The sequence below is a fragment of the Cyprinodon variegatus genome, unplaced genomic scaffold, assembly GCF_000732505.1.
Source record: "Cyprinodon variegatus isolate N-32 unplaced genomic scaffold, C_variegatus-1.0 Scaffold83, whole genome shotgun sequence".
Taxonomy (NCBI): Eukaryota; Metazoa; Chordata; class Actinopteri; order Cyprinodontiformes; family Cyprinodontidae; genus Cyprinodon; species Cyprinodon variegatus.
In genome coordinates, this window is record NW_015150536.1 from 892,915 (window position 1) to 910,208 (window position 17,294).

The window sequence follows — 17,294 nt, forward strand, 5'->3', positions numbered from 1 at the left end:
ATGTCTGATTGAGAAATGTTCTGTGAGATAGTTGCTTGAAATATGGTTTGATAACTTAACCCTGCTAGGAACCAATCATCAAGTTAATTCTCTGGACTCAGATTACATAACTGATGACTGCTCAAGGCATTTGATACCAAATTAATTTCAATTAGAGTTAGGCGCAAGCTTTCCAATAGTAAAAAAAATGTAATTTTTCTGTATCACGATTACTATGTTCTGTTCAATCATATAAGATTAAAAGAAAAATTAAATATGCTGATGATTTCAGCTTCAGGTATGAATACTTTTAAAAGAAACTTTGTTATAAAGCCAAATTGAAAAAAAAACAAAAAACACAAATGAGGGGTGACAGGTACCAAAGAGATGGTTAAACCTAAGGAGCAGGTTTGTAACATTTTGATTTTTAAATGACATGACATTTCATTTAGTAAGGCATTTGATGCATTTATTATTTGCAGCATCTATTTGTGTGTTATATCATTGAACTAATCTTCAGTTTGCTAAATGTGCTTTATAATGACCCAAATCTATTGTAAGGAGTCTTATAGTTTTCTCTCTGCAAAATCTAAGATGAATGAGTTAGTGAAAGGCTTATGATGATTGGCAAATTAGGAGAAGTGGTAATCATTAGCTGGCCCAGGATTCTTTAGCCTATTAACGGACTGAAAATAATGCAGGTTCTCTTAAGGGACTCTTTTATTTTTTATTTAACATTTTACCTTTTTGATTTTGACCTGCTATTTAGTCCTACATCTTCACCGAGAAATAATTAATCTTTCTATGTGAAAAAAAACCTGAATTCCTTATAGGAACCTTAATCACGTATGATTGCGTTAAGAGAGTTAGAGAGAGAGAGGGGGAGAGAGGGAGAGAGAGTGGGAGAGGGGGAGAGAGTCCCGTCATCGGCTATGTAATACACCTACTGCGTTCATTCTGGACGCAATGGGGAAGAAAACCTTCATTATTTTTGCAACACACAGAGAAGACTTTGCTTCAAACTAATTGTTGCTCTTCAGACACAAATCGCTCCCCGCTTCATTTTCTCCCCCCTGCGCTGCAGCATCCTTGCAGTCTGCTGCCGATTCCATTTTTCCCCAAGACTGCGTTTAGAGGTGCCAACGACGGAACCCGGTTGGCTCACATATGTGTGTTTCTGTCTGAACCAGCGGCGGGCGGTTTCATTGTTCACTGTGCATGGAGGCAACGATGTGACACAAGGAGGAAAAAAAAAGTTTGGACATCCTTGTGTTTCTTTTCATTATTTTTTTTTATTTTTTGCAAGAAGAGGCATTACTTGGGTTTAGATGGACAGCCAGGATTAAAGAGGCGTCTAGGATCCATATGACGGACAGCTGTGCAGAGCAGGAATCGGGCAAAACTGAAGCTCTCTGATGAAAACGCAGCTGCACCGACCTCCCAGCACTGTTGCATGTTCTCCACACTCATATATCGGCCCCCAGCGGTTTGTTGCATGGTCGGAGATTGCTGATTTTTGGCTCCGATCGGAACTCAGATCAGTTCCATGCAGCTGTCTCCTCAAAGACGGTGCGTGACATGCAGCGATGCGCGGGACTCACAGGCATTTCTAATCAGGATGACATTTAGTTAAAAAAAAAAAAAAAAAAGCAACTCTCGGCGGACCGAGACCAACGAGCGACGTCTTCTCCCCCCGCTGTGCCAGAATACAACGCTTCCAGATCCGACCTGCTGCCGGCGGCGACTATAGACTCTCTGTTTGCGGACTGGGTTCGGGCAGATGGCTGCTATCGCCAGCTCCCTGATCCGGCAGAAACGCCAAGCCAGGGAATCCAACAGCGATCGTGTCTCCACCTCAAAGCGTCGCCCCAGCCCCAGCAAAGACCCCCGCTCTCTCTGCGAGAGACATTTCTTGGGGGTCTTCAGCAAAGTCCGTTTCTGCAGCGGCAAGAAAAGACCCGTTCGGCGGCGACCAGGTCAGTGGGGACAATATATTGCTTTCCTACAGATGCAGATGTGTGTTGTGTATATGTAGGGAACCCCAATACCCCCATTTAATTCAGATCCCCTGCGCAACCCGCCCCTCTTTGGCTCTTTGAGTAGCAGAAACATTATACTGCAGTTAGGGGCTTTAAGCTGAGAATGTTGATTTTTAGCACACACAAAAAAATCCACCTGTTTCATTACTGTAGGTCCCTCTTGTAATCTGTCAGTCCTTCCAGCACAGGAGCTGTCTGAATACAAAGCATTTGCTGTCTCCTGTGACGTTCTTCATTATGACAGAACTCCATTGTGAATAATCCCTTATGTTAAAATGATATTGCTGTTAAAGACAACAGATTCCTTAGAAAAACCTAAGGTTTTATACCCTCAGACATGTAGACAGATAAACCCCCACCCACTCTCATGCACCCCACCCTCGCCACCAATACTGAGCCCAAATAGTACAATGGCAAATTCAAGACACAGAATAAAAGCTGCTTTAAATGACCTAATTCAATATTAATGCAGATTGGGGTATAGTAGGGAGATAAGCTGCACCGCAGTGCACCAAGGCTCTTTTGAGATTAAATGTTTTTAATGGTAAATGTTTATTGCAGAGGGAGTTTTACTGCAGCGAAGGGAGGAATAGCCCTCTGCCACTGAGAGCTGTACTGACGTACCCGTCGCCTCTGTTCCCAAAACAAACTTAGAGGTCCAGCCTTCATCCTTTTTGATTCCTATTGTTTATGCCCTGCATGGTGCACAGATAACAGCCGAGTCGTGCCTGTCACCATCGCCTCCTCTCCCTTTTCCTCCAGCACTCTAGCCCCCCACCCCTTCATCCAGATAGTTCTGTTGTGCTATGAGCTACAGTTCGGTCCACTCACAGTCCCGTTGACAGACTGCCGAGAGATGAGGCAGACAGACATCAATTTTTAAGGCAGAGTAAGAGGACAAGAGAGGCAGACAACCCCTTTTTCTCCTCTTATAGCCATAATTATTAAACCATGATGTCTAGCAGCCTCAGCAAACAATATTTATGCCTGTGGTGCCTCAAATTTCCCGAATTATTAGTAACTATAAAGAGGACAAATTCATCCAACTTCTAGGTATCATTAAAACTGGTTGGTAATTCATTTTGATCCAAATTTGAGGCTTAAATTAGGGAGGCAGGAAAGGCAAATATTCTGTGTCTTTTCTGTTTGATGGTCATTACATTTACACTGATGCATTGCCATATATGATAGCAGATATACTGGAGAACTGATAAATTCTGCCTGTTTAAAAGACTTTTGTTTTTCCTTTTATTCCCCCTCCCCTCCCCCCTTCGTAAGATGCACCCTTGAAACCTCCACAGGTGTCCCATAAGGGCTGCAGGCTAGGTCAGTAGCTCAGCCTCCATCCGTGTTTGCTGTGTTCTCTTCGTCTCCACTCCATCTCGCGCCCATGTCGACGATCTCCTCGGCCAGGGAGGGGGGGTGGGTGGTTAGGGGTTGGGTGTTTGTGAGAGGAAAAAAAAAGGGGAATGGAAGGGATGGGGGGGGGGCCTCAACACCTGTCTGACAGCCGACGACCCTCTCCCTCGCTGATTTTCTTCTTCTTCATTCCTCCCTCTGTGTGGCCTTTTCCTTACAGTTTTTAAGATTAATTTCTTACCTTTTCCCCAAACCCGTACCAGCTCAAGCTCTCCCCCAGCAGGTCGTCTGTTGCTCTCACTCTTTCTGCCTCTCCTCATTTCCCGTCAGTCTCATTCTCTCCGCCAGTCAGTGTCGGCTCAGTCTTTATCCTTGTCCCTCGTTATGTGTCTGTAAATACGTGTTTGTTACAACTGTGTAAGTGGAGTACGAACTTATACTGTGTGTACATCGGTGGACATGACTATAATGTGTCTTTTATTGTTAAATACGATATCAGAGCAGGTGATCATTCACCATTCCATGGTCATGATGCCATTCGTCGGTGTACCTGAATGTCTTTGTCTTTCTGTATTGGTATGAAGTCAACCTATTGTTGTTCTGATGGTCCGTATACTCATACAATGACCTTAAGTTTGTTGTCATTTAAAGTCATTTCTCACTCAAAAACATCAGCTACAGGAATCCGTTTGCACCTGCACACACTCACACACACACAACCACCCACCCACCCACCTACACATTCATATGTACAGTAGGCATGCTCTCTGCTAAATGACTGGAACTGATGAGCTGTCAGCAATTGCTCTGGGCTGCACTGTTGCTGTAATTTATAGAAGTATAGTTATCACATGTGATTTACTGATGTGTACACTCCCATGTGCTTTCCCACACATACAAGCGCACACACTCTCATTCTCCTCAACCTGCCCATGATGGATGATGAAGGGCCTGTCCTATGAATTGATGGTCCTAACCCAGGGGTAGGTGAGTTGGGAATTGATGGTCAGGCATGCTGTACAGTTGAGCAGACGGGAACCTACTCTTGCTCTGGGTCACCACTTAGCTAACTCTTTCAGCTTGTTCCCCTCTCCATTCACGTGTCCCTTTTTTTCAGAGTATGAATAAATCTCCCACACTTGTAATTATTGAAGCAATCCGCTTTGATGCAGATCCCATCTGTTATTGCTCTTGCATGGGGATCAGACTTAACCTGCCTTTCCTTCTTAAGAAATCAAGCCTTACAATATTTTTTTTTTCTAAATAATTTTGGATACTTTAAGTCTGACCAAATTCATTGCGTGTCCTACCACTTTTGATGTGACCTTGGAAGACAATCTAGCTACAACATATCTGTTAAATCCTACTAAATACTTAATTTTTTCAGAGCAAATGCACTTACAAAGCAACCACTGAGGGGCTTTGTGATATTTTGTCAGCTATATGAAACAATATGAACTGTCTATCAAATGACTGTAACATTTCTGATATAAATTAAACATTTATATGATAGACCAAAGATTTGAGTCAGGTGACTTTAGCTTGATCATAGTGATAGGCCAGCTGGAAACTTAAGAATTTTAACTTTTTCGATCAGTAGGCAATGAATATGTAAGTTCTCAGTTTAATGCATCTTTCTCAACACCTTTCTTAGCTGCAACACACATTCTGCAGGTACACTGAAATTTAAATATTGTGAAAAAGTAAAAAGAAATATAACACTTAAATTAGAGAGTTAATTTATAGATGCACACTTAAAAATAAACATTTCAGGTCCACCTAAAATGTATGAAATGAAAAACTTAGGTTTGAAAACTCCTTGTGTCATACCCAATGTAGCTATTTAAGTCAAAACACCTGAAAAGGTTTCTTAAGCCTCTAAATTAGCTCTCATTTTGTGTCAGTAGACGACATACTTCTAAGAAAACCTGCTGATCTAAAAGATGTTTAGAAGATAGCCATTGACATCCTCTAAAAAGGACTTTCCTCAAAAGTTCATTGCTGAAGATATTTGTCTGTTATCAACCAGTTATTATAAGTTAAGTTAAGTGGAAGAAGAAAGTGTTATAGAAAAACGTCCAATAAGAAGGACTAACCAATACCATGGTAGGATTTTTATGACAGATCAGTTCAAGAGCTTTACTATGAGTGGACTGAGCCTAGAGTCAGTGCATCAGGAGCTGCCAGGCATAGAGATAATCCCAATCATCTGCTACAAATGTCTTATTCCTCTATAAAGCCACCCCATAACCAGAGTCAACATATGAAACATTGTATATTAGCTAAGGAGAAAAAGAATTGGACTATCAAACAATCCCAATCAGTGGCCATTTATTCTGCTGGTGTGGGTCCACATTACACTAAGATGACTATATAGAAATGTTGGAGCAAATCATGCTTCCCTCTGCTGACTCCAGCTGGCATACTATGAAGATACTAAATTCCTTTTCCAACAGGAATTAGCCTCTGCCCACTCTGGCACAATGACCATTGTGTGCTTGACTGACCAACAAATGTACCATACTTAAAACCTTTACATAATCTAGGAGTTAAAGTCAAGACAAAGATGAGACACATCAGAACCAAGGCAGATGACCTGAGTGCCACTATCAAAGTAGTCCCCATGCCACACCGCATTGATACAGTAATTCATACAAACAGAGACCCAAACAACTATTAAGAGCATAGAATTAAACAATTTTTTTTACAAACCTAAAACATCTGTATAAAATTTCTTTTGCAGTAATATAATTTTATGAAACACATACATCTCAGTTTTAATTACCAATAAACCATTATAATGAGTGTACAAAGGTTTGAATCATTTCACTTGGTGTATTTAATCTATACAGACACATATTTTTCCACCCAGTGCACAGTATTTTCTGTTTGATGGACACAAAGTTTTGTACAAAGACAAAGAAACAAAGATATGTTCTCAAAAAGAACAATAAACAATATTTGCTTCACACAAGAGCAAGGGACTTACTATGTTTGGCTGTTTTTTTTATTTTTCATTATCTTAACTGTGGTTCTTTGTCATAAATAATTAGAATTGAAAACAATACACACAGAAAACTCATTTGGGGGTCAAGTAACAGAGTTGAGCGTCTAGGTTGAGTGAAAGGCTGCCCCAATTTGCTATGCCAGTGGAAAACAACTTTTGGCGGTTATCATAGCTATTTACTACAACATTGCATAGCGATAAAGACTCCTCTACCACACACCTACTCTCATTAAATTTTATTTTTTTCTATAAATTATTAATTCCCAGTCACTGCATAAGAACTACTGGAAGAAAAAAAAACATTTTTATGCTGCTCTAATATTTTTATAAGGTTATCAACAACTAAAAATCCATTCACTATATAAAAATGTAACAAAATACTTTTCCCACTCACTGCCCTGTGAGGAGCCAAAATCTCTTCTTTTTACACAGTTGTACTGGTCTGTGTTTTACACAAGAATCAAAAAGCTTTTGAGAAGGGAGCAGACTACAGCTGTACACTTTCTCTTAGATAAAGATGGTTTTATACACTTGTACTGTTCTTTTTTTCCTGGTATCAGAGGGGCCTTAAGGCTTTTGTTGCCCTAAGCTAATTTTCTTTCCACCTGCTCACTTCGAGGGGGTGAAGAGCTCTGAGCAGCACTCTGACGACCTGTCAGAAGCCCAACCCTTCAAGGTGGAGGTCGGTTTAGGGTTAATGCACTGTTTAAAAAGAAAACCAAACAGGTAAAAAAATAAAACAGATTAGCCAAATTAATTCTGTAACTACAGATGCTTAAGATTTCATTTTAAAAGCAACTCAAAATGATATAAAACAGAAATTTTTTACTCACTTTATCAGCTGCAGTAAACCTCTGAAGAATATATGCATTTTCACGAATGTTGTATTATTATTAAAGTGTGCAATCATTCATGTTTTTACGATAAGTGATGCGGCAGATGATATAAACTGTTCAACAGCTGGTAAGACGGAAATGTATGTCTTAAAATGTTTAGCGCTTTTAATTACTTTTACATTGTGAAAGCTGAAGGTTAGGTAATTCATTCCGTCAAGGTGAAAAAAGCCCTGGAGCGATTGCTCGTCTATTCTTCTGGTATGAAAATGTAATGTTTTTTTTTATGAAAAATATTTACACCTAGAAATTTTTACTTCTTTTTTTCTCTTGTAGTTAAACAATGACATCGTTGGACTCCTGGTGTAGAAAAGCCTTGAAAAATATGTCTTTGATGCAAGTCCACAATGAAAAAATTTTAATCGAACCGTTAAATTAGGATTTTTTGTACTTTGGAAAAAAAAAAATGAAATTAAATGAATTCAACCAAATAAAAAAAAACACATGGTACATTCATTCTTTTTGTTTTAAGAACAAAATAAATATCTTTCATATTTACAATCAATATTGCCCACATCAACAATCAGAGGAACAATTAAAGATTAAAACATGTGATGTATACTAAACGAGGCTGGCAGAAACTTCAACTGATGCCATGAACATTGCAGGTGATGGACAGCATATTTTAAGGCTCTTTCATGCACCTTCACCAGGGGTCTTAATGATAATGGAAGTGCTCTAAAACGGTTCTAAAATATAAATATAGTAAAGGTGATCAAATCACTCTTACCTGAACGCTGGCTTTCACAAACAGTGCAATGCGTGGTAGATAATAATACTCAAAATCCATTTGTGATTCATTTTTTTGATGATTTCAGCATTTTGAATAACAGAATGATATTTGTGTCTGACAGTCCTATAATTCAAATGTTTTCTATTATGGTGTGACTTTTGATCTGACATATTCTTGTTGGGCTTGCTGCCGTGGCTTTGCCACTGGTGGTTGTGTATGTGTGCGGTGTGTGTTGCCCGTGTGGGTGTGTGTGTCTTTGTATGTTTCAGAGCCACAGCTGAAAGGCATTGTGACAAGACTGTTCAGCCAGCAGGGCTTCTACCTGCAGATGCAGCCGGATGGGACAATCGACGGCAGCAAGGACGAGAACAGCGACAACAGTGAGTGGTGCATTCAGAGGCTGCAGCTTCCAAATGTTTCAGCGGTTGTGAGTCAACTGGTTATATAACATTTTGACACATTTTGTACACTTACCCATCATTCTTATGTAAGTAATACCTGTGGGGCAGAAGAACATTCTCCAAAATGAGTTTAGGACTATTTTCAAATGAATTCTCTCCTCTAAAATGCTGCGTTTTGAAGGGAATTGTTCAGTCATTTTCGCAGCACAGCATGGCCTCATTTCTGCATCTGGTTATGCAATCACAGGAAAGGAAAATGTGTCAAATGGTTCGTCAATGGTTTCAGAAGTTTCCCTTTATTTTCACAAGGATCAACTTTTCAAAGTCTAACATTTACTGAGCTTTTTTTTTTGTTATTATGTCTAATTTTAATTAATACAGATGTTATTAATGATTCTGTATTAATTGGATGCACTCTGCTTTAGCCTTTTATGTCTAGCCGCAAACATCTTTCCATGAACCACCTATTCCCAGTGTTTTAAGACCAAATGTCTCCCTAATGAGCCGTTCAAGAAAAGGTTTCTTGGGGTATAGTCACCCTTAAGCTTTTACAAAAGCAAAAAAAATCACTTAAGCATGTTATTTTCTCCTTGGGGTCCTTGCCTTTTCTTTGAAAAAGCCTTCCTATGTAGCACCGTGTAAGAAATACTATGATGTCAGCACAGGATGCTCATCAAAGCCATAATGATGACACGGCCAGTCTGGACTGAAGCCAGTCAGGAAACTAATCATGACCTTTCTTCTCTAAAACATCCTGCCAATCTTGGAGGAACCTGGAGGCAAAGCTGCAGGATAGCGGCAGTCATGCAGTGAAATAAAATGACCTCTGCTGTCAAATGTCACTTTATATTTTACGATGAGAAAGCTTGCTGAGTTAAAACTACTTAGATCACCAAAGAAAGGTCTTCAGGACAAAGACGATTACAGAATAAAAAGTGAGCAAAATCGACATAATCCTTTTTTGTCCGTGCAGGTATGCTGATATTTTAGGTTCTAAAGATCACGGCTAGTGCAGGATTTTATTGTATTATGGAGGGTTTCCCCACCTCAAGGTAATCCTTTAGTTAAGCAGTCCCACTGGCCCGTAGCTGGAGGAATGCAATGAATAATTCAGCTGTTGCAAACTAAAAATACCACCTTCTCCATTTGTGTCCAATGAATAATTCTCTATATGAGATGCTTTGGAGCTTAGACAGTCCGAAGGAAGACATGCAAGGAGCTGCAGTAATTCTGAGGTGCCGCAATAGAAATATGAAATGTTTTCATCAAAATATACAGAAAAACGCACTATGAATAATACTACTAATAAACAAAAGCAAAGAAAGACATGCAGAAATGGAGCAGGGAGATTCAGTATGCAGCTTTTTGCAGTGGGCCATTGATTGCCGCGGCGGATTATTAGAATAATAGATTACCCCCATCCTTGAACTACGTCACCCTCTGACCTGCTGCATCCTCAGCACTGTCAGATGGAATACAGTTATTTATTACCAGGCATAGGCTTGGGGAAAGTGGTGAAATGGAGAAGCACCTGCTGCCTGCATGCTTTGAGCAACATGAGCTCAGATTGAACCCAATTTACTTTTTGATTATTTGCTGTATTCCTGCAATGGATGGTTGTGCTGAGAAAAGCACAAAACCATTTTATTTTTACAAAGAAACGCTCCACCGACCCCCCTCACTAAGACAAGTGTGGTGGAGGGATAATAACTTTCTCAAATAGACATGTCATATGGCTATGTTCATTGATGCTGATGCTATTTGCAGTGTTGGTTCAAGTGGAAAATATTTAATTATCCAATTATGGAGTTTTATTTTTTTTTTCAGCCACGAAAATGAAATGAAAATGTTAAGTCTTTGAACTATAATGGCTTAAAAAAAAAAATTTGACAACAAAGTGATGGGAACATCTTCTAGATGTACTCATAATCCTCAAACCATTCAAACCACAAACTCTGTGTATTTTCATCAGGATTGTAAATGATGAACCAGCTGAAGTAACAAAAAGATAAGAAATGGAAAGTAACACAAACAACATTTTGGTTTAATCTGACCCTCCTAAATTAAATCCAGTTCCAGGCAATAAAAAAAAGGTAATTGAGTAGTTTAACTAGAGTTAGGTTATAAAATGTTATTACCAAGCTGCGTTCAGTTCATCATCTTAAACTGGAAAGCTTAAAGCACATTTACAAACCTACCAAAACATAGTCCTCCACCCAAAGCATTTAGGAGGATACAAGAGATGTGGAAGAGGGTGATCTCGTCATATGGGACGAAATGGAACATTTTCGGTATGTATGGATAAATACTTATACACACATTGTCCTTAATACGCCGCCCCCTCATTGAGAAGCTAGAGAAACTTGACAGAAATAATGTTAGAGGTTGAAATAGATTTGAAACTGATGTGACAGTCTTCTTGGCAGTAAGTATAACAATATTCCAGTTAAAGTACAGCCCTTAATCCACTAAAAATTGTGGCAACATGGGAATGTTGATGTTCATGGACAAGTTCTATACAATCTGACTCAGTCAAAGCTGTTTTCCCAAAATAAAAGGGATATTTTTAGCCTCTAGAAAAGCAAATGAATTTCAACATAGACATACCGGTACATGGAATTATGTGACTGACAAAATTTCAATAAGTTAAATGGGTATGGATCATTTTGTCCAGCACCTTAAATACTTAACTGCTGAAACTGTTCAGAATCAGAATCAGAAATAATTTAATAGTCCCAGAGGGAAATTACTTAAAATTACTGTTTTCCGTAAAGATGTTTTTAAATTTCACTGGATTAATGCAAATAATAAATAACAGAGACAAAAGCAAACTATTGTCCTTATGTTAAAAAAGTCCTACATTTTTGTTGTTGTTCTCAATATTAAAACCTTAAATATTAGTGCAGCATAATCAAAATTAGTTATTTGTATTGTGTTTTGCATTGCTTTGAACTCTGGAATATAAAATTAGGATGGCATGCTGTAGTGAAAGAATGACGTGCTAAGCTGTACATAACCTTTCAAATTGATCTAATTAAACAGACAGTCATGTTAAAATTTGAGAACTAGTTAATTAGTTGAACATGCTCAGTAATTAACTGACACTCAGAGAGTTCTGAAAGATAACTTTTGTAATAAGACTCCTGCAGTCTTAATCTGTAACTCTCCGCTTCACACTGATGACCAAAAATGTTTTAGAAAGTCAATTAAAAAATGTATCAGGAAGCTTGGTTTTGCTGGGTTTATGTGAACCTTTTATATGAACAGAAATGTGTGTAAATAAAGAAGACCCTAAAGAAAGGATTACGTAACATAAATTTCCCATCACTCCTTGACAAGCATGTTTTGCCTTGATCACCTCTGTTTTCATTCAGCCTAAAATTATCTGACTTTTTGCTACATCTAAATACATTTTTAGCTTTTATAGTCCTTCTGTCTGTTATCAACAAACACACCCCTTTTATTTTAATATACTTTTAGCAGTTTGTGCCTTCTTTTATTAAGATAATTTGAATTATTATTATTATTATTATAATTAAAGCTGGCACAGTTGGCACCCTTTTCCTGCTGTAATCAAACAGATCCAGATATTTCTTTTATTATTTCATTTATTTATTTGTTCATTGTCATTGCACAATCTCCTTTTTTTTCTACATAAATGGACAAAAAGGAACAGAGGGAAGATACATTTTGTACTATCTGTTCCTAAAAACACACACACACTCAAAAATAAAAAAATCTAATAATTCAATGAGATTTCACATCATTCCGCCCCAACTCCTCAGCAAGTCAAAAAACAAAATCAGCATAATTTCTCTTATTATTCAGCGATTATATTCAGAACTTTAAAATTTGTTCATAATCTCTCAAATTTTTGTCTTTTTAAAGGTTTATAAACATTTATAAAACATATATATTCCACATACAAAGAAGTTCACAGTTTAACGCCATAAACACACACACAAACACACACACACATATATATATATATATATATATATATGTATATTTTTTGCAGACACAGTGTGAATGGATTTTAACAATACACCTTTCTTTTTTTTTTTTTACATTTGACTGGATATCCCTGTTAACATTTCATGAGATTCCTGCTGTCGTGGAAGTTGTTCTCAGCCTAATGAACATAACCATTCCAATGGAAGATGTGCCGTAATCTAGGAAGTTTTACTTTGCATGCCTTTCAACCTGCGTTATCTCCTTTTATTTGTTTTATAACAGAAGCACCCCTGCAGTCTTTTAACTATCCCAGGGCCATTTAGACCTCTCCCCATGCCATTCAGGGCATTAAAAAAGAAGAATCACCTTCAGTATAGTCATCAGATACTCTTCTCCGCAGTCAATGTTGCTGTAATAATGAAATCCATTAATGTCTGAAAATAGAAAAGCCGGACCATTTAAACTCTAGCTGAACGAAAATTCTAGTCAATCCAGTAAATGTTTTTCGATGATAAATTATTGCGAGAACCAAGGACTGAAATTAAAGAATAGTCCTTCGGCATACTATATTTGATGTATTTTCTGGCTAAGATATGCTGAGAATGGTGCCTTTGACAGGCTCTGCCAGTCATTCAAATAACTAATGGTTATGGGGAGTATAAGGCGAGGAAATAGGAAAAAAAATAAAAGCAAAGAAAGTACTGTAAATTTAAAGATGTACTCTGCTTATTTAAAGGCCTTTATGAATGGCCAGTGCGCCCCGTACTCCAGCAGCCTGAGGGCAAGTTTAAACCATTGGCAGGCAAAAGCAGCATGTCAATACTTATTGAGTGAGATTGAATCAGCTCAGAGGACTACCCCATGTTGGCACCTCTCTGCTTTTCCTTGCCAGTTTTATCTGATAGTCCCCATCGGCACTTGCAAAGCAATCACTCCAGCAATGCATAGAATTCTCTGTGGATAAAGTGTGTCCTCACCAGGCTAATGTCTCTTAAAGTCATAGCGCAGACAAGGGATTACATAGTCAAATAATGACAATCATTGTCCAGCCTCTATATCAAACCATGGATATGGTTTCTTTCTTCCATTAGGCAGAAGCATCATTTAATGCTGAAACATTTTGAAAAATGCAGCCTTTAATTTGTATGCATGTATGCATTGTTGAAAGCAACAGTACAATTGGTCAAATTTTGTATTTCGCAAGGTTAAAACATAGACAGAAAAGGATCTTTGACAATTCTTCTCTTGATCCTTTAGAGTCCTCCCCCTCTCAATGATTCAATGACAGACCATTTATATTTTCTGACACAGGTCACCTAATCTGTTAGATTTTTTTCAACTCACTTGGAGTGCTTGTTCCAATTAAATCTTAATATTTAGTCAATAATTGACAAAATAATAAAGTTCCAGGCAAGTTTATAATCACCATAATTGTACAGACACGTGGACAGAATATTCTATCTGTTCTTGGCTTTAGCTTTATGCTGAGCCCGTCATTAAGGGACTTGTGGATATGCACCCTTACCCAACAAATTAAGAAATACCATCAACATTTTTGTTGGCAATGTGACAAAATGGTTAAGACAGTGATGAGACTGTTTTATGTATTCCTCAATCGTTATACCAAACAGTGAAAATGAGCGTGATAGGGGCAGATGTATTTGCTTCATTTCGATCTCTTGAACATCAGAAAATTCATTCCAAAATGGGCATCTATCTAATTTTAAAAGTTACAGTCAGTTCGAAACTTAACAGTTTCATATCTATTTTATTGGTGCATCCCTACTAAAGTTCCCCAAGCCACTTGTGCCTTTCGGCTACATATGCAATTGCATTCTATTCGATCATTTTATCTCTGTATTTGTAATAATAAGAGTGCAGTATTACCCTGGTTTGAACAATTTCTTTAATCAAAATGCCACACTGTATTTAAGGGCTGCAAAGACCTTGGGGTGCTTCTTCTTAGGTCTCTTTTTTAGAATATGCATCTTCAAGAATTTGTCAACCATCATGTGCAGTTATTATGCAAATATTAAAAACCTTTTCCTGAATTTGATGCTTGACAGCGACACAGAGTTGATAAATATATTGGAAGAATGAGGGTGATGTCATTTGACAGCTTCAGATAAGGCTGACTGACTAAAATAACTTTAAAAATCCCAGTAGTAGCGATTAGATTGTGTGTGTTGTAATTCTGAATGTAAAAAAATTAAGAAATACACTTACCACGTGTAATTCAATTAAAACCAATTATTTCTCAACATGGGATTTTTTTCTACTTACAAAATAATTGTACTCAAATTAAAGGGGGAGTTTTCTAAGGCTTGTATTGTTCAGCTATTCTACTGTAGTAGAGGAATCATCTATTTTATTCCTGTTACACACTTTTAATTGTTATTTCTTTGTCTGAGCTAATGATAAGAGAGAGAATGGGGAGCAATGGAAATACTGAAATGTTTTTGAAATGTCTCTCGCTTCACAAATGTATTGAAATGTCTGTGATTTTTGTTGTAAACAAATTAAAACACATTGGTAAACCTTGAACTTCAATGGTGATTTTCTTAAAACAATAATTTTATTGTGTAATTAACCTGAGCCACCCATATATTGTGCCACTATTGATTGGTATGTTCCTTTGGTGTAACTCCTGTATATAAATCTCAAGATTTTTTATATAGAGATGGATAACACAAAACCAATTTTAAAACAATCTCCAAAGTGTTTTAGCAATTTCTGTGGCATTCCCATTATCCTTGTTTCGCTCGCTTGAAAAACACAAATAAAAGCTTGTATAGTCTACAAGAGTTAAGACCAAACTCAATTGTCCTGTTCTGTCCTTTTGTATCTGATGTTTCTCCTTTGTCTTTGCCTCCTTTTGCCTTCCTGCCTTGACTGCAACTGCTCCGCTCGACAGCCCTGTTTAATCTTATTCCCGTGGGTCTAAGAGTGGTGGCCATCCAAGGGGTGAAGAGCGGCTTCTACATCGCCATGAACGGCGAGGGCATGCTCTACAGTTCGGTAAGCTCCAGTCGGGCTGCTGGATTTTGCAAATCTCTTTGTCACTGTAACGCTTAATTATTCACTAACACGTGTTTTATTTTGTTCTGGTTGTTGTCTATTATTATTCCGCCGCTGTAAATACTTAGCTTATTCAAAGCCTTTTTATCTCTGCTCAGTTCCGTGGGTCCTCCTAGATGTGGTTTTGTATTGCTCTGCAGCATAACCCTGCCCCCACGCCCACCACCCCACTGTCTTTGAAGAAGCACAGCTAAAGATTTGCATTTCATTTCATTTTAAGTTTTGCACTCTCTTTATAAAAAAATAATTGTCTTTTCTTCAGGCAGCTCCTAATAACAGCTTAAGGTAGTAGCTGTTAACAGGAACTTAACAGCTTTGTTTAACATTTCCATTCAAGATTCATCAGGCACTGCAACATTTATACTTATATGATGATTGAAAATGAACACAACGGAGATCTAGACCTATTGGCAGACATCCATTTAAAATGTAGGCAACGGCATGAAAAAAGTGGTTTCTATTTTTACTTTTATACTTTAAGTAAATTTACAAGCCTGTACTTTGTTACTTTTACTTGAGTAAAGAAGTTTAATTACTTCCACTTTTACCAGAGTATTTTTTAACAAAAGTATCTGTACTTTTACTCAAGTACGGAAAGTGAGTACTTTTGCCATCTCTGCCTATGGATACCTTGATACTTGTTATTGATCATGCCTAGTGAGCTATTACACATCACTCAGCTACATTCTGGACATCGGGGCGGCGCCTGTAGGCAGCAGCCCGATATATCTCTTGACAATTCCACAAAATATGCTGCTGGAGCTACAGTCACAAAATGTTTTCTCTGGACTCTTAAATACAGCCTCTCTTGACCATTTAAAAAGCAACGCAGTGCTTCGGATGGATGAGAACAGAACAGCGGGCTCATGGAGCAGGCCACAGGAAGAACAGAGGATGTGGTGTGCTAGGCGACGAAAGAGGGGCTGCTGATGCAGGCTAACAGCGAAGCTAAGAAGGAATTCCCACAGACCACCGGTCCCATCATTCCTGCTCTCCAATGTCCGCTCACTGGAAAACAAAATGGATAATCTTTGATTCGAACTTTCTTCAAAAAAGGAGATTAGTAAGTCCTGAGCCATCACCCTGACAGAGTCTTCGCTTCACTCATCGATACCGGACATTATACAGTGCTGAGAGAAACAGCAAACTCAGCGGTAAAATTAGAGGAGGGGGACTTTGTGTTTACATCAACAACTGGTGTAAAAATCGTCCACCAGCTTCTACTCTCCAGACATCGAGTTTCTTGCTGTTAACTGCAGACCGTTCTACTGTATCTGCCTAGAGAGTTCACTGTGGTTAGCATCTCTGCTGTATATGTCCCCCCAAGCGCTAATACAAAAGAGGCTATGAAAATTCTATACCAGACTATCTATGAGCTTCAACCTGCTAACATAGAGGACATTTTTTATCATTGCTGGTGATGTTAACTACGCTAACTTAAAGACTGTGGTCCCTCATTTCTACCAACATGTGGAATTTGCTTCTCGGGGAAAAAACATTCTGGATTTAGCCTACTCTAACATTAAAGATGCATTCTGGGCAGCTCCCAACCCCACCTTGGGTCAACAGATCACCTATCTGTCATACTAATTCCTGCATACAGGCCGCAGCTAATCAGGGCAAAACCAACAGTGAAGGAGGTCAGAGTGTGGACTGAGGGGGCCATGGAGAAACTCCAGGACTGTTTTGAATGCTCTGACTGGAACATGGTCACATATGACAACAAGACCAGTACTGAAGAGTATGCCATGGCTGTGTCAGCCTACATCAACAAATGCATTGAGGATGCCAGCACCACAAATAACATCACCAGCTCGGCGAACCAATTACCCTGAATAAATGGGGGGGGGG

At 38.4% G+C, this 17,294-nt stretch overlaps 1 protein-coding gene across 3 annotated transcripts in view; it reads left to right on the top strand.

The window, feature by feature from the left end:
• Positions 1-17,294, top strand: part of LOC107083782 (fibroblast growth factor 12) — a 49,418-nt gene that overhangs the window by 16,145 nt on the left and 15,979 nt on the right. For 2 of the 3 annotated variants that reach the window (XM_015373247.1, XM_015373246.1), the window contains exons 2-3: positions 8,280-8,390; positions 15,280-15,383. In XM_015373247.1, coding sequence (XP_015228733.1) covers positions 8,280-8,390; positions 15,280-15,383 — 215 coding nt within the window. Of the gene's footprint in view, positions 1-1,628; positions 1,956-3,296; positions 3,345-8,279; positions 8,391-15,279; positions 15,384-17,294 lie in introns of those variants that run through there. The other variant, XM_015373245.1, reaches the window with a different exon arrangement.